This window comes from Hemitrygon akajei, chromosome 20, assembly GCF_048418815.1.
Source record: "Hemitrygon akajei chromosome 20, sHemAka1.3, whole genome shotgun sequence".
Taxonomy (NCBI): Eukaryota; Metazoa; Chordata; class Chondrichthyes; order Myliobatiformes; family Dasyatidae; genus Hemitrygon; species Hemitrygon akajei.
This window is the reverse complement of record NC_133143.1, coordinates 43,871,024-43,890,032: the sequence shown is the minus strand read 5'-3', so window position 1 is coordinate 43,890,032 and position 19,009 is coordinate 43,871,024. Positions and strand designations below refer to the sequence as shown.

The 19,009-nt window shown below is 41.4% G+C and overlaps 1 protein-coding gene across 1 annotated transcript; it reads left to right on the top strand.

Annotated features, from left to right (window-relative positions):
* The first annotated feature begins 1,811 nt into the window (after positions 1-1,811).
* Positions 1,812-2,153, top strand: LOC140713936 (notch-regulated ankyrin repeat-containing protein-like). The gene has a single exon (XM_073024632.1). It carries the CDS (start codon positions 1,812-1,814, stop codon positions 2,151-2,153), a length of 342 nt encoding a protein of 113 aa, XP_072880733.1.
* Positions 2,154-19,009: the final 16,856 nt, after the last annotated feature.

Genomic DNA, 19,009 nt, shown 5'->3' with positions numbered 1-19,009 from the left:
GTGATCGGGATTACATCATCTGTTGTTCACCAGCACAGCAAGCCCATCTCCTTTCCTCTTACCACAAGGTTGGTGATTAATTTTGTGAGGATGAAAATATTGAACGCTGAGCTGTAATCAATAAAGAGCAGCGTGGCATATGTTTTGCTGTTGTCTGGGTGCTCCAATGCAAAATGGAGAGACAGTGAAATTGTGTCCACTGTAGACACATTGCGGTGGGTCCAGATCCTTGCTTAGGGAAGAGTTAATTCTAGCCCTTATCTTTTCACTGATGAAAAGACAGCTTTGTACCTGACTTCACCTGCTTAGTCCCCTGAACACAAAGCAGATTGTGCTAAATGAACAGCAAACGCAAGCAGACAGACGTGCCAAAGCACAGTGCAAGCATTTCACAGAAAGAGAGAGTATATTTGTCTGGAACTACATCTCTGGAACAAAGTAGATATCTGCGATGATGGTGGCACAAACTGGTGCTGTGTTGTACACTGTGGAAATTAATAACCACAACGTCTTCTGAGGCAGCTGAGCCCCGACACAATCCGACCAATCCAGATCCAGTTGAAGAAATGGGACAGGATTCTGGGACAACAACTGCAGAACCTCTGCTAAGACCAAATAACACACCACAGGCTATGCTCCCCCATTACCTGTACTTTCTGAGTTGCCCCCTACTGACAATGCAGTAGCCAAGCCAAGATCTATGCATACAACACCAAGAAATAAGATGACTTTGGCATCATCCCCAGGTTGTCAGTACCCACCCAGGAACAGATGGCCTCCAGACAGACTGAATCTCCACTTTAATGAATAACACTCTGCGCATGGGGGCAGAATAATTCCTGGAGTTATGTCTGGAAATAGAGGCAGTCTACTCTCTTTACTTAGTTTAAAAAAATGTTTTTTGTTGTTGGATGAATTTGACGATTATTCCATTGGATCTTAATAGTTTAGCAGCTGGTCTGCGAATGGGAAGTGGGAGAACCCTTTAAAATAAGGGGGTGGGGCAGATGGATATGTTATGTATTCCTGTCTATTTTGAACTCTATGGGTTGCTGTCAAGCCTCCCTGTGTGCTGTGTACCAAACCTGAGTTCTGGATACAAAGAAAATAACCAGCTGCATACTTGTTCCTCAACTCTCCAACTCCGGCGTGTGTTATTCATGGGCACGCAGCTTCCCAGTACCACAAACATAGTAATAGTCAATCTCTTCAAGCACTTCATTATGTTAGATGTGTGTGCACCCTGTCAATAGTTGTTAAGGTAGCTCTCCTTGCTCTTCTATGGTACAGGTTTGGTTGTTGCCCTTTAGAAGCAAGTGGGAGCCTCAGACCGCAGCGAGAGTCTGATGATGTGCTTGAGCACTCCAGCCAGTTGATCAGCACAGGTTTTCAGTCCCCTGCCAGGCACATCATTGAGGCTAAATGCCTCGTGAAGATTTACCCTCTTGAAGGATGTTCCGACATCGTTCTCTGAGACAGAGATCACCAGGTTACTGGATGCTATGGGATGCACATAGAGATATTCTCCCTTTCAAAGCAGGCATAAAAGGACACCAGGGAGCAGCGCAGCGGTGAGAGCAGTCTGGGCCGGCCTAGCGACCGACGCTACGGGACAATGAGCCAGGCAGCTGGGCCACGGCCGGCCATTCGGCACAGCGGTTGATAGCGGCAGCCCAGGGCCGGACAAAAGAGCAGCGGCGCCCAGGCGGAGAGCGAGTGCGGGGAGCAGGACCAAGGGAGCCCAGCATCGAGCGAGTCGCCTGGCCCCCAACCCCGGTGCCAGTCCCAGTGGATAGCGGGAGGCTGGAGCCATGAGCCAGGCCGAGGTTTCTCTGGCCGCCGCCCCGCAGTGCATGTTCCAGGAGGCGGTGCGGCGCGGCAACACACGGGAACTGCAATCACTGCTACAGAACATAACCAACTGTCACTTCAATGTCAACTCGTTTGGGCCCGAGGGCCAAACGGCGCTGCACCAGTCGGTGATCGCCGGGAACCTGGAGCTCGTCAAGCTGCTTGTCAAGTTCGGCGCCAACGTTTGCCTGGCCAACCGTGACAGCTGGAGCGCACTGCGCATCGCGGCCTTCGGCGGCCATCAGGACATCGTGCTCTACCTCAACAGCAAGGCCAAGTACAGGGCCAGTGGTGACTGGTGAGGCCCAGACTGTGGGGCTCAGGCTCAGGACACAGGCCTGGACTGACACACTCACACAGCCCGGGCAGCCAGACTGACTTTGGGCCGCTGGTTAATTCACTGTCGGCTCCCGGCTATCTACCTCACGAGGCCGGACTAGGAGGAGCACAGTGCTTGCAGGCATCACAGCCACGGAGGGCACAAGGCCAAGATGTGGGCCGGTAGCCAGGCCAGAGGGCAGGGCGAAGCCTGCGGGAAGCGGCCACAAAGGGGTGATGATGGTCAATAAATGGTGTAAACCACACAAAAAAAAGCAGGCATAAAAAGTGCTTAGCTCATCGGGGAGTGAAGCATCATTTTCAATTATGCTGTTAGGTTTTGCATAAAGGGAAGTGATAGCATGCAACCCTGCCACAGCTGTCATATATCTGATTGTGTCTCTGATTTCATGTGGGGTTGCCTTTTCACTCACATGATGACTGGACCTCTTGCAGGGGTCTGGATCGCCGGGCTTGAATATCACAGATCTAGCCCACAGTAGACTGTGAATTTCCTGAGTTTTTCCAGAACTTCTAGTTTGAGTAAAGTTGCTCTCGAAGGCACACTCTCATCCACGCAGGTCTTGATGAAGTCAGTGACAACTATGACATATTCACTCAGATCCAAAGATGAATCCCTAAATATTGTCCAGTCCACTGATTTGAAGCAGTCCTGTTAACATTTATCCACCTCATACGATCATACTGACGGACCTTACTAGTGGTGGACTTATCATCAGTCTTGCCTATATGTCAGGAATAAAAGTACAGCCATAAGCTTTGACTTGCCAAAGTGCAGGCATGAAATGGTACATTAATGGTGGTGTAAAAGTACTCGAGCATGTTGGGTCCTCTCGTTTCATGTAGGTTGAAGTTCTTCAGTGACTTCTTCAAGCTGCTTGGCTGATGTCCCCTGCAATGATCAGAAAGTCATGAGGCTACACTGTTTCGTGACTGTTAATCATGATGCTCAGCTCCTCTGGTACCAGCTTAATATCTGCCAGGTGTGAAATATACACTGCGACCAGGATGGCAGCAGGGAACTCCCTCAGAAGAATGGATGACACTTCACTGCCAGATGCTGCATGTCAGGGGAACAGGATTGAGATAGCACCACCAAATTTGTGCACCATGATGAGTTAATCTTGACGCTTTTACTTGATGCTGCCATCCTGTCCATGCAGTGGATGATGAAGCCCTCGGACTGGAGCACTGTTTCCAGAATGCTGGGGGTGAGCCATGTCTCTGTGCAGCAGAATACACAACAGTCTCTGATGCTCTCTGGTACTGCATCCTTGCTCTGAACCCTGGAACTCCATTAATAAAAGTTCACCCCTTTCCACTGTTCTTTTGTTCTTGTATTGTCTTTTTTGTTTCCTGAAACCCTGCAGGTTTGGCTGAGCTTTTAATTATCTGCCCCAATATCTCCTCCTTCTCTGGCTCAGCATCAAATTCTGTTCACTGACATCTCCACAATTTACTACAGTATATTTCTGCTACATAAAAGTTGCTTTAAAAATGTCAGTCATTCATATTGTGAAAGATATCTCACATTTTACGTATTTGAAAGTGATATCAATTTTTTTTAATGATTAATAGTGTGTTTAGTAATCTTACCTTGTACATGCAATAAGATATTAATGAGGCCAAAATTGGATTATGGGCAGGAAAGCTCAGGCAGTTAAACTTGTATGCAGTTCTCCGAAAATCCTCTGAATGTCAAGGAAAAGGATTTTCTTTTTAAAACAGATTGGAATGTGGAAAATTGTCTAGGTTTAATAAACAAGGGCGGTTGAAGCAGCCCACTGACAGGTATAACTAAATGGGGAAAATACTCAACATGTCATTTGCACAAACTGTCTTTCACTTGTCGGATGAGGTAGAAAATATGTCCACCCAATAACCACCCCAGATCGTCCCCTTTCTTATTTTTTGTTATCTTCAATTGTCCTATTTCAAAAAGCAAGCAGTTATACCTGTCCTTCTGGTATGTGTGGGAGATGCATCAAATGTCATATTAGTGGCTGTGAACAGAACACAACATCTCTACAATGTTTCGTTACTCCAAACCATAAAACTAATCAAAAGAAAAATGCGAGGAACCAGGAGATGCATGTCAACTTTGTTTTCACTTTAGTGAGGCGCACACTTAAGACGTGTTGGCGCAATGACCTATACCATCCACATACCTTTACATTAAACTGGTAATAAAATATTTAATCAAAGAATGCTTAATCAAACATTGTACAATGTATTTAAATTATTACTCAAATATTATTGAAATAGTAAACATGCATCTCAAATCAAATATGTAACATATATATCTATATATATATGTTTACACACACACACACACAAAATACACTATACTACATAATACAATTAGGATATAGATATCCACAGCATAGTAAATTTTAAATTGTCCCATTCAGCCCTAAAGATCTAATGGCTGTGGAGGATTTGTGACTCTTGTGGGATAATGTCTTTCCTGACAACGGTATGCATTCCCCTTGAAAGTATTCATGTTTTATTGCTTTACAATGTTCATCTGGCGTCTATTGACATTGATCAACAGAAAAAGACAAGTGTCAAAGTGAAAACCGATCTCTACAAAGTGATCTAAATTAATTACAAATATAAAACACAAAATAATCGATTGCATAATTACTCATCCTCTTCAAGTCAGTTTTTAGTTTATGCACCTTTAGCAGCAATTACGGCCTTGAGTCTGTGGGGATAGGTCTCTATCAGCTTTGCACATCTGGACTCTACAAGATTTCCCCATTCTTCTTTACAAAACTGCTCAAAGTTCTCATAGACTGCATGGGTATCGTGAGTGAACAACCTTTTTCAAGTTCAACCACAAATTCTGAATTGGATTGTGGTCTGAACACTGACTTAGCCACTACAGCACATTAACTTTGTTGTCTTTAAGTCATTCCTCTGTAGCTTTGACTTTTTGCTTGGAGTCGTCTTACTGGAAAACAAATCTTCTCCCAAGTCACAGTTCTTTTGTAGGCTACATCATTTTTACTTCCAGGACTTCCCTATAATTGGCTGCCTTCAATTTACTCTCTGCCTTCACAAGCCTTCCAGGGTCTGCTGCAGTGAAGCATCCCCACAGCATGACGCAGTCACCATCATGCTTCAAGGTAGGGGTGGTATGTTTTTGATGATGTGCAGTGTTCGGCTTACACCAAATATTAGCATTTAGTCTGATGGCCAGAAAGCTCAATTTTGGTTTCATCAGACCATAGAACCTTCTACCAGCTGACTTCAGAGTCTCCCACATCCCTTCTGGCAAACTGTAGCTGAGATTTCATGTGTGTGTGTGTGTGTTTCTTTTAAGTGGCTTTCTCTTTGCCACTCTCCCATAAAGCACCAGGCAACAGTTGCTGTGGGTGCAGTCTCTCCCATCTGAACCACAGAAGCCAATCACGTAGAGTTGTCATATGTCTCTTGCTGATCTCCCTCACTCATCCCATTCTTGGACAGTCTGCTCTAGGCAGATTTACAGCTGTGGCATATTCTTTCCATTTCTTAATTACTTAACTGTACTCCAAGGGATATTTAGTGACTGGCATTTTTTTTTGTATACATCTCCCAACCTGTGCTTTTCAATAACCATTTTGTGGAATTGTTTGGAATGTTTTATTGTCTTCATGGTGTAGTTTTTGCCGGGATACTGACTCACCTGCAGGTGGGCCTTCCAGGTACAGGTGTATTTTTTCTACAATCAATTGAATCACCTTGACTGCACACAGTGATCACCATTTAACTAATTATGTCATATTAACAAATATTTCTGCAATCAGCTATTCTGAGTTTTATATTTGCAATTAATTTAGATCACTTTGTAGAGATCTGTTTTCACTTTGACACAAATGAGTCGTTTCCTGTTCATCAGTGTCAAAAAAAGCCACATGACTGTTGTAAAACAATAGAACATGAAAACTTCCAAGGGAGTTGAATTCTTTTTATAGGCACTGGAGCTCCTCCAGAACATTAGCTTCCAGCTTGGATGGGACAGCAACTCTCAGTTCCCCACAGAAGGCAACCTCTGTTAAGGGCAAGTTTCATCTTGACATTGGTAAAATTGGGGGACAAGGATTTCTGCTGCACATCCCAGTAATTTTGGATTGCCATGTAGACTTGAGACATTGTGGTCTTTTCTGGTTTACCTATTGTGAGAATTGCCACAATAACGAGAGTTTCAATTTACATTTGGGAGAATATGTCAAGTGGAGTGTCTTCTTTTGTAAATTTTTCAGATAGTTCCTTTTCCAAGGCAAACAGGAAAATCCATCAGCATTTCTATGATAACTGTCCTCTTAAATTCAATTTGTAGTTACATCCTCCAAGAAACAGAGCCCATATCTGTATTTGTGCTGCTGCTGTTAATAGAACACCTTTCTGTGGATAGAAAATGGACACTAGTTGTTGACAATCAGTAATGAGGGTAAGCTGTCTCCCACATAAGTACTGTTTAAAATGTTTTACAACCCATACCAGACTCAAGGCATCCCTAACAGTCTGTACATAACTTTTTCTCTGCAGCGATAAGGTAATGTGATTAAAAGGCATCCATTCACTTCCATTACTCATAACATATGACATGACTGCACCTATACCATATGGTGTCACAGGCAAGTTTAACTTGACGATGTGGATCATAATGTGTGAGTACAGTGTCTAGCATTGCCATTTCTATTACCTTTTTGAAATCCACCTCAGACTGCTTTCTCCATTGCCATTTCTTTCCAATCTGTAATATTGGGTTTAAGGGGTAGACCACAGTAGCCAGGTTTGGAAAGAACGTGTTATAGTAATTGACAAATCCTAAAAAGGATTGCAACTGTGACACATTCTTTGGTCTTGGGGCATCCATCACTGCTTGAATTTTCTCAGCACATTTGTGTAATATTTGTGAGTCAATAATGTGACCACAGTAAGTGATGCTTTGTTAAAAGAATCCACACTTGTTGCATTTCTCACAGGAATGATCTTTTCTTCACTATATGTTCTTAGTTGGATATCTGCAGGCTTCTTTTCAGTATCTTTGAAATGCCTTTCAAACTCATTATGTGGAATGACTGAAACAGCTGAGAGAGTGTCCAATTTTATTTTACCGTTCACTTCTAGTGTAAGCCATATTACTTGTCTCTTGTTATTTTTATATTGTAAATTTTAAGGCTTCTCAGTCCCGTGCCACTCTCATCGTTATCAGATTTTTTCATCAACAGCATGCAGGTTGTTGCTCTTTTTGAAACTGCATCTTGACTTAAATTTTCTTTGTTGTGTTCTTTCTATGTTCCTATGTTATTGCACTTTCTGTACATTTCACCCTTTAACTTGTATTGGTCTTGTGTATATGTACCCCTGTCAGATGATAATACCATTTGTTCTGCCAGCCAGGTTTGTGTTTAGATGTTGTAATTTTGTTCACACTGACTTTTATTCCTATCTGTAACTCAAGTATGTCTTTGCTGTTTCCTTTGATACAGCAATTTCAACTGTCTTTTTAAATGTGTGTTGTGCTTCAATTATGAACTGTTCTTGAATGCTTTTGTATAAGATTCCCCAAGCTAAATGATGTCTCAGTGTATCATGAGGTCCAAAACCAAGCAGACAATACTCGGACAATTTCTTCAATTCGGCCACATAAGCTGAAATGGACTACTGTTGCTCTTGATTCCACTAATTAATTCTAAGGCATCCTACAATCAACAATGTTTTCACTTCTAAATGTTCCTGCATTTCTTTCATAATATCAGCAAAGCTCATTTCAGCTGGTTTGGTTAGAGTAGTTAAACATCTAGTTAAACTGTGTGCTCTTACACTCAGTAAAAGAGGCACGCAGTTCTTATTGACTATTTCAATTCTTTCAAAATTCTGTTCAATTTGCTCAGTATACAACACACTGTTATCTTTTGTGCAATCAAATGCATTTATCTTCCCTACATAGCCGGCCATTTCTGCTTTTTTATAAATGTATTTGATTATCACTCACTGTTTATAAACCCATACATTTTGTCCATTTTCTGCCTTTTGTTAAATTGACTGTTTTTCTCTTCTTGTGAAGAAAGTGTGCTGCACTTAAAAAAAACTCTCAAACATCTCCCTGTGCTTCAATAAGTAGGTAGTTGTCTTGGGTTCATTTTAGAACTACTCCTCACCACTGTTATGATTTGTAACTCCAAAACATAAAGCTAATCAAAAGCAAAACACAGGGATCCAGGAGATATGTGTCTTTACATTAGCAAGGCATGCACCTATGACATGGTGATGTATCGTAATAACGCAAGCTATCAACATACTTTTACATATAACTAGTAATGAATTATTTATCAAACAAAAAATGCTTAATCAAACAGTATATCTATAGTATTACTCAGATATTACTAAAATATTAAATACACAAAAGGCTCTGTAACTTTTTCAAAAAGAGAACAATTTAGAATGATTTTTAGGTTGGTGGAAGCTACAGAGGTGGAATAAATGTGATGGACTTCCCACTGAGATAATGCTCTGCTGGTTCACCCAACTGTATGGTAAATCTATTCAGATTAACAAATTCAAAGAAAGTTCAAAAGTAAAATTTATTATCAGAGTGCATAAGAGTCACCACATACAACCCTGAGATTCTTTTTTGTGGGCATACTTAGCAAATCTATAGAACAGTAACTGTACAAATCAGGAACCATTAAAAAAAACTGTGGAAATGTAGATATAAATAACTAGCAAAAAATAACAAGCATAAAATAACAATATGACAGAGTCCTTAAATGAGTGTTGTATCCACTTTTGTTCAAGAGCCTGATGGTTGAGGGATAGTAACTGTCCTTGAAACTGGTGGTGGAAGTCCTGAAGCACCTGTACCTTCTTCCTAATGGCAGCAGCAAGAAGAGAGCATGGCCTGGGTGGTGAGGATCTTTGATGATGGATGCTGCTTTTCTACAGCAATATTTCATGTAGATGTGCTGAATGGTTGGAAGGGTTTCCATTACTTCTTGTAGGATTTTCTGCTCAAAGGCTTTGATGTTCCCATACCATGCCATTATACAACCTGTCAACATACTTTCTGCCACACATCTATAGAAGTTTGCCCAGGATTTCAAGGACATACTGAACCTTTGCAGATTCCTGTGTTTACTTTGCTATAATATTTATATGATGGGTCAAAGACAGGTCCTCTGAGATAATGACACCCAGTAATTTAAGGTTACTGACTCTCTCCATCTCTGATTGTCCAATGAGTACTGGCTCATGGACCTCTGTTTTCCCTCTCTTAAGCCTAGAATCAGCTCCTTGGACTTACTGACATTGAGTGAGAGGCTGTTGTTATTACACCACTCAACCAAGTTTTCTGTCCTCCTCCTGTATGCTGATTCATCACCCCTTTGATACAGCCCACACAGTGGTGTCATCAGCAAACTTGTACAGTATATGTTGTTGGAGCTGTAATTAGCCACACAGTCATAGGTGTAAAATGAGTAGAGCAGGGGGCTATGTACACATCCCTGTGGTGCTCCTGTGCTGATGGAGATTGTGGAAGAGATGATTTTGCCAATCTGAACTGACTGGGGTCTGCATGTGAGGAATTCAGGATCCAATTGCACAAGAAGGTATTGGAGCCCAGGTCTTTGAGTTTACTGATTAATTTTGAAGGGATAATGGTATTAAATACTGAACTATAAGAGCACCTGATGTATGCACCTTTGTTGTCCGCATGTTCCAGGGTTGTGTGAAGTGCCAACAAGATAGCACCTGCTGTAGACCTGTTGCTTCAGTAGGTAAATTGGAGTGGATCCAAGTCGCCATTCAGACAGGAGCTGATATGCTTCAGAACCAGCCTCTTAAAACACTTCATCACTGTGAATGGAAGTGCCACTGGGCAATAGTCATTTAGATAGCTTACTAAACTTTTCTTGGGAACCAGTACGATTGAAACCTGTGTGAGGCAGGTGGGTACCACACAATACTGGAACGAGAAGTTGAAGATATCCATGATAATCCAGTTGGTCGGCACAGGTCTTCAGTACTCAGCCAGGTACTCCATGAGGACTGGATGTTTTCCTTGAATTCACTGTCTTAAAGGCAGCCTGCACGTCATCTTCGGGAGATGTGGGGCTGAACAATGGTTTCTCCCTGTTCAGGTGGTCCAAGTGAGCATAGAAGGTATTGAATTCATCTGGAAAGGAAACTCTTGTGTCCCCTATGTTGCAAGATTTAGCTTTGGTATTCAAGTTATGGTATTCAAACCCTACCACAGCTTGTGTGTTCACAAGTTCAAAATCTTGCTTAAAATAGCCACAAAACCTCTAAATATACCAATGCAAGTGTCTGAAATATTTTTATTAATGAACAAATTAATAAAAGGGTTATTGTCATGGATGATTTCAACTTCCCTAATGTTAATTGGCACCTCCTTAGTGCAAAAGGTTTAAATGGGACAAAAATTGTTAGGTCTGTCCAGGAAAGATTCCTAGGTCAGTATATGGATAGGCTGACTAGAGAAGAGGCTATACCTGATCCAGTACTAGGCAATGAACCTAGTCAGGTGACAGATCTCTCAGTGGATGCACACTTCCAAGATATTGACTACAAATCTGCGACTTTTGGCATAACCTTGGATAAGGATAGAAACAGAAAGTATGGTATAGTTTTTATCTAGGAGAGAGTTAATTGTAATGGGCAAAGGTATTAGGCAGGAACTTTGGAATATAAATTGAGAATAGATATTCTCAGGGAAATGCGGAGTGGAAATGTAGAGAATACCTAGGGTGAATTTGCAGGGGTTCTGGATAGATTTTTCACATTGAGGAAGCGAATGGGTTCTGAATAGATTTTTCACATTGAGGAAGGGAATGGATAGTAGGGTAAGGGAATCATGGTTGGAAAGAGAGGAGGAACAGTTAGTCAGGATGATGAGGTAAGCATTCTTAAGGATTAGGAAACAAAGATCATACAGGGCTGTTGAGAGTTATAGGGTAGCCAGGAAAGGTCTTAAGAAGGGACTTAAGAGTGAAGTGGACATGAAAAGGCCTTGGTGAATAGGATTAAGCAAAATCATAAGGTCTTCCACACATGTGAAGAACAGGAAGACTACTGGATTGAGTGTAGGAACAATCAGAGAAAAAAGAGGAAACATATACCCAGAGTTGGAGGAGGTAGAGGAGGTCCATAATGAACACTTTGATTCAGTATTCACCCATAAAAGAAGCCGTGATGAATGGGAGGTCAATGTAAAACAGCTGCAATATGTCAAGGTTAAGAAAGAGGATGTGTTATACTCGAGGATACTATGGGACATGAGGGAATAGATTGCTGTACTGTTGGTGTTGATCTTTAGATTCTCACTAGACACAAGAGTAGTACCAGAGGGTTTGAGGATAGCAAAAGTCATTCCTTTGTTCAAGAAGGTAGTAGGGTAATAGTAAGACCAGTCTTATTGAGTCTTACTTCAGTGGTGAGAAAATTATTGGAGATGATTTACAAGGATTTTCGGGTTAGTCAGCATGGCTATGTGAGACATTTTACTAAGGCATTTGATTATGTACTCCATGATAGGTGCATTCACCAAGTAAGCAGGCTCAGATCCAGGGAAATATAGCTACATGAATTCAGAACTAGCTTGCCTGCTGAAGGTAATGATGGTACCTGATGGAACATATTCAGGCTGAGGATCGATGACTAGTGGTGTTCCACAGGGATCTGTTTTGGGACCCATGCTCTTTGTAATTCTTATAAATTACTTGAGTGAGGAAGTGGAAGAGTGGGTTAATAAATCTGCAGGTGGCACGAAAGTTGGTGGTGTTGTGGATACTGTACAATGTTGTCATTGGTTACAACAGGTCAGGATGCAGAGGATGCTGGGAAGTGGCAGATGGATTTCAATTCAGAAAAGTGTGAAGTGATACACTTTGGAATGTTGAGCTTCAAGACAGAGTACAAGACTAATGGCAGGATTTGTAGCAATGTAGAGGAACAGAGATTTCTTGTTGTCCAAATCCATTGATCCCTCAAAGATATTGTGCAAATTAATAGGGTGTTTAAGAAGGTTTATGGCCTGTTGACCTTCATTAGTCACAGGAGTGTGTTTAATAGCAACAAGGTAATGTTGCAGTTCTATAAAACTGCAGTTAGAACAAACCTATACTATTGGGTTCAGATCTAGTTGCTTCACTGTGGAAGTTTTTGAGAAGATGCAGAGCAAATTTACCAGGATGCTCCCTGGATTAGAGAATATCTCTTATGAGAAAAGTTCAAAGTTTGATGTAAATTTATTATTAAAATACATATATATCAACACTTACTACCCTGAGATTCATTTTTTTTTTTGCAGGTATTCAGAGAAAACACAAATAAATGCAATGGAATTAATGACAAGCTACAATGCGCAAAAGACAACAAACTCTGCAAATACAAAAAGAAAAAAACCCAACAAAAATAATAATAAATAAACAAGCAGTAAATATTGAGAGCATGAAATGAAGAGTCATTGAAAGTGAGGTTCATAGAGTTGTGGGAACAATTCAGCATTTTAGTGAGTGAAGTCAGGGGTGATAATAAATGTTAATATATTGAGGGGCAATAGCTATTAATAATAAAGGTTGAGTGAGCTAGGCCTTTTCTCTTTGGAGTAACATAGGATGTTAGCACATTTAAAAAGGATGTATAAGATGATAAGAGGCATTGATGGAGTGAACAGCTTACATTTTTATCCCAGGGAGGTAATGACTAATATGAGATGACAAAAATGTAATATAAGTGGAGGAAAGTATAGAGAGATGTCAGAGATAGTATTTTTACACAAAGAGTGGTAAACACATGGAAGCACTGCCAGGAATTCTGGCAGGGGAGATATAAGGGAGTCTTAGATAGGCACATGGATGAAATAAAAATTGCTATTGGAGTAGAAGTGTAATGTTGCTCATGGACTGAAGGGCCTGTGCTATGCCTTAATGTTCTACGTTCTATATTCTAAAACTTAAAATGGACTGATAAAAATACATAATGGTTGATGATCATGACATCAGAAAGGTTCAATGGACATCTGGACGGGTCTTCTCTCCATTTGAGGAAGACTATTACAGTAAAGCATAGCTCTTCTCAATATATAGTCACACCTAATGCTGCACTTCTTGTCAAAATGGGACAACTCTTTCAAGAACCTCTTTTTGGTGATTTTGTATTCTTGCCATACAATCTTGTCCTACTTTATTAAGCTGAGCCTTAGTTGCCTACATTCAATGTCTTCTCAGAGAGTAATCAGGTTTATGAACCAATGGGAGCTTATACACACTAATTGTAATTTCCTTCATGTATCAGTCAACATTGCATGGTTTATATTATTCCAAAAGGCATGGATATAGTCTTTGGCTTTCTCAATATGGTTCCTCATTCTAGTTTTGTTGAATAAGGGGGTTGACATTCCCACTCAAACATGAATTGACATACCTAATTGCATTCTCCAGGTGGTAAGCTTTCAACTTGCTGATTACATCCTGATTTATGGCTGGTAACAATGGAATGGTATTACAGGGCCTAGATGCTACCTGGAAGTCATCAGTCAAACACTTAATGTCAATTGAATATTTAGTGACAATGACAGTGATGTTGTCCAGGTTATTCCTCACATAATACTGTTATATAAAGGGGAAAGGGAATAAGGAATGTGATATAATCATAGAAGAATAGCCATGCCCCTGGATGTGAGGCTTTTGAGTATCCCTCAGGTCTTCAGATTCTTTGAATGATATATTAAGTTCGACTTAAACTCCCTAGCATTGCTATAGAAGAGAAACAAGATGATCTTTGATTGTCTCGAAGCTTAGTCATCCCTTGAAACAAATGCATGTGAGTCCTCTTCCAAAGAAACCCATCTCAACCTATTTCAAGGGGGTGAAATCTCCCTCAATACTTGTTTCAATTCCTGAGAAGAAATTCTGCTGCCCTGCCCTAGCTGCTTTCCACACAATTTCAACATTTTGCGCACTGATTGAAAGAGTTAAAGTAACCACATTTGTTTTTCAGAATTTTCAGAAGATCTAAATATGCTCATGATTTCACTTTGTCCTTAATCATCAAAAAACTCTGGGGCACATGCAATTGATTCCAAGCTTCTAACTACATATTCAATTTTTTCTTTCCATTTTCCATTCTCTCCAATAAAATCCATCTTCCCTTAATTTCCAGGGATAATATTCTGCTACAACCAGTAGAGGTTTAGTTTCAATAGGCATTTATGTCAATAGTCAATTCTGACAAAAGACCGTGGATTGTTGCAATAGGAACTTATGACAATTTTTTGAGTAAACAGCAGTGATTTTCAGCACAGCTGTCAATCTTGTAGTCGGCAGTCTTGGTTGAACAGGATTTCAATGATCATTTATTGCTAATATTGATATAATCTCTCTCTATGTCCCATAACATTAAAGTTGTTCATTAAGTGAAAAAAAGATTCCATTGTGTTACAGAAAGGCTATAGTACATAGAACTGTAAAGAGCAGTATAGACCCTTCGGCCCACAATGTCATGCTGATCTTCTGAACAATCCAATGATTAACCTAAGCCATCCCTCCCCTACCACCCTTCATTTTTCTTTCATCCAAGTACCTGTCTAAGAGTTGCTTCCTTGCCCCTAATATATCTGCCTCTACTATCACCCTCGACACCCTCCATGCACTTACCACTCCTTGTCTAAGGACCCCACTTCTGACACCACCCCCCCCCCCCCCCCATCAACTTACAGACATATCCTCTCATATTAGCCATTGTACCCTTGGAAAAAGGCACTGGCTGTCCACTCAATTTCTGCCTTTTATCAAATTCTACACCCCTATCAAGTCACTGTTTATCATCCTTCATTCCAAACGGAAAAGCACTGGCTCTCTCAACCTTTCCTTTTAAGACATGCTCTCTAATCTAGGCAGCATCCTGGTAAACCTCCTCTACATCCTTTCTGCAGCTTCCATATTTTTCCCATAATGAGGCAGCCAGAACTTAATACAAGAAAACAACCTCTCCCTCAATGTTGCAAAAACAAAGGAGCTGGTTGTGGATTACAGGAGGAATGGAGACAGGTTAATCCCTATTGAAATCAATGGATCTGGGGTTGAGAGGGCGAACCGCTTTAAGATCCTTGGCATAAACATCACCGAGGCTCTCATGTGGTCTGTACATACCGTCTGTGTGGTGAAAAAGGCACAATAGTGTCTTTACACCTCAGACCGTTGAAGAAGTTTGGTCTGGGCCCCCAGATTCCAAGAACTTTCTATACAGGGACAATTGAAAGCATTCTGACTGGCTGCATCACTGCCTGGTATGGGAACTGCACTTATCTCAATTGCAGAACTTTACAGAGAGATGTACAGACAGCCCTGCACATCTGTAGACATGAACTTCCCACTATTCAGGACATTAACAGAGATAGGTGTGTAAAAAGGGCGTGAAGGATCTTTGGCGACAGAGCCACACAAACCACAAACTGTTCCAGCTGCTACCATCCAGGAAACAGTACTGCAGCATAAAAGCCAGGACTGCTTCTGGCTCCGGGACATCTTCTTCAACCAGATTACTTAATTCATGCTGACGCAATGAATTTCTATGTTATATTGACTATCCTGTTGTACATAATATTTATTATAAATTACTATAAATAGTACATTGCACATTTAGATAGAGATGTAATGTAAAGATTTTTACTCCTCATGTATATGAAGGATGTAAGTAATAAAGTTAATTCAATTCAAATTCAAGCATTGTCTATCATAGTTTTTTTGGATCTGTAATTTTAACTTATGGCTCTTGAACTTAATTCTCCCATCTAATAAAGGCAACACACCATATACCTTCTTAACCACTGAATCAAATTGCCTCATCATTTTGAGGGATCTATGGATGTTGATCCAAAGGTCCCTCTGTTTTTCCACACAGCTAAGAATCCTACCATTCACCCTGTACTCTGCCTTTGTTTGATCTTCCAAAGTAAATCGATTTTCTGAATTCTCATTTATAAAAAATACAAAGACTGACTGAAGACTAGCATTTTATATTTAGTTATTCCTTTCAGCTGTAGTGTTGGCTTCATTTTCTATTTGTGAGTTTTCCTTAATGGTCCTGTTTGGATGAGCGTTTATTGTTTTTTTTCCCTCTAACTCTGTTCACATTAAAGGCTATGAACTATCGAACTGCCTCAATGTCACTTGCTGTGCACTTGGGCTGTATCTGAACTTAGTGACACTTCATATCTCACCTAATCAAAAGCTTTGGTATAGTTAATAAAACATAGACAATAGACAGTAGGTGCAGGAGTAGGCCATTCGGCCCTTCTAGCCAGCACTGCCATTCATAGGTGGGGGTCTTTCTGGACCTTGATGGCATGCTCACAAATCACTCTAAGGGTTAAAGTTCATTTTGTATTCCACTACTTTCTCTTGCACAGTCTCCAGTTTCAGACTTTCTCTGGCTCTCATCATGATGATTTGTAGCAGGATATTTACAACGTGACTCATCAGAGTAATTGTGCAGTGTAACTTGCATTTAACTGCTCTAGGTATTTTAGCAGTGCAATAAATACTGGCTTGCTAATTTCCTCAGGTAGTTCCCCACTGCATTATATTTCATTCAGCAAATCTATCAACCATTCAGGCCTAAATCTTCTAGCACCTGAATCATTTCTGTAGCAAAATGCCATCTAGTTCTAATCCCTTTTTATTTTTCATTTTTCCCACTGCTGCTTAAACTTCTGATTTCATAATTCCATATTCTTAGTAATTATTGGCTCCTCTCCTTGCTTGCCTTCAATGTATTCAGACTATCTAGTCTGTGGATCTGCATTTTCCATGAGTATTGATTCATATTTCCCCTTCAAACGCGCACTAGATGTCAGAATCAGAATCAGATTTAGTATCACTTGCGTATGTCATGAAATGTGTTAACTTTATGATAGCAATACAATGAAATACATGATAAATATAGGAAAAAAACTAAACTGCTGTAAGTGTGTATACACACACGCACACGCACACACACAGCGGCGGCAGCGGCGTCTCCGGAGTTGATATCTGTTCTTTGTTAAGCAGGGTGCCATGCACAATCCTAATCTGATGAAAAACGGACGTGGGATCGTGGAGGAAATTCTGGAAGTCTCCAGGAAGGCCTTCTTCGTTGCTGCTGCTGCTGTGAGGTCCGGGTCTCTGCTGAGAAGAACAGGCCACCAGTCCTCGGGGTCGCATTGCCAGTGGCCGTTGGTGGGGGTGTCTTAATGCGCTCGGCAGAGGATGGTGCTCGGAGAAGCTGTGCCGGAGGGGATGGTCGGAGGCTTGGAGGTTCGACGGACTCGGAGTCCGCTGCGGTCGGGGCGCTTTCACTGTGTACTGCGTCTGTGAGGCTGGGTCCGATGGAGCTTTCATTGTGTGCTGCGTCTGCGAGGCTGAGTCCAGCGGCACCTTGGAAGTCCATAGCGGGTGTATTCCCTTCTGTCACCTACTTGGGATGACAAGTCTATCGGGACCCTGAGGACTTGTGGAAACTGTGTGGTGGTTTCTTTCGAACTTATAGTCTTTTAACATCTTTGGACTATTTTTTACTGTGCCCATGGTCTTTTTTTTTTATCAATTATGGTATTGTCTGCACTGTTGTAACTATATGTTAACTATAACTATATGGTTTTGTGTAGGTCTCGTAGCTTTAGTTTTCAGTTTGTTGGGTGGTAGAGTTGGTCTCCTGACTTGGTGTGTCTGGGTAGTCTTGTTTTGTCTGGTGGGTTTGGAGTTCATTTCCAGAGAACGCGCTAAGATGGTAGCGCAATATTAATACGCAGCAGCCTCTCCGGACTCTGGATTGGGGATTGCCAAATGTTATGTAGATTTTCTGGTGTTTGTCTATTTTGGAAAGGAACTCCAAACCCAACTGGCGGAGGATGTTAACAAATTTATTGGGACAGCCAAACTTGAGGAGGACATCCCATAAGAGCTCTCTTTGCACAGTGTTGAATGCTTTGGAGAGGTCGACAAAGGCTATAAACAGATCCTGATTTTGCTCCCGGCACTTTTCCTGAAGCTGCTGGGCTGTGAAGATCATATCCATCGTGCTCCTGTTCTTCCTAAATCCACACTGCGATTCAGGCAGCAATGACTCAGTGATGTTGCTGATGAGCCTCTGAAGCATCACCTTAGCCAGGACCTTTCCAGCAACAGAAAGGAGTGATATGCCCCTACTATTGCCACAGTTGGCCTTGTCACCCTTGTTCTTATAAACCACAATGATGTTTGCATTTCTCCATTGTTGTGGGATGTTCTTGTCAGTCCAGGCCTTGGTGATGTACTGGTAGAGGGTGCGCATACACATGTACCTTCCGTTCTTCAGTAACTCAGCAGGGATATTGTCAGTGCCAGGGGACTTGTTGTTCTTAAGCGAATGGACAGCTGATAGAACCTCCTGGAAGGTTGGTGGTAGACTGAGCTCGTGTATAGGAGGAAGTTCAGGCAGTTTGTCCAGGATGGTGGGGTCTGCGTCAGAATCCTGATTAAGCAGGGTGTTAAAATGCTCAGCCCACCTCAGCAGAATGGTATTCTGATTCTTCAGAAGTGTTTGACCATCTGCTGTTTTCAGGGGAGTAACGGATCGATCTGTTGGGCTGTAGATGGTTTTGACAGCATTGTAAAAATTATGTGTCATTATTATTGGCCAAGGACTGGATTTTATGTGCTTTTCAGACCACCACTCATTTTGTATGGCCCGTATTGCCTTTTGCACTTTCCCCCGAGCTGCCTGCCAATGCTGCCTGATGCTGATGGATGAAGGGTTATCTAAAGTTGCCCAGTGTGCTTTGCGC

What these genes read in the sequence shown, in the direction of transcription:
- LOC140713936 (XM_073024632.1), top strand. Translation starts at nt 1,812, where the DNA reads ATGAGCCAGGCCGAGGTTTCTCTGGCCGCCGCCCCGCAGTGCATGTTC.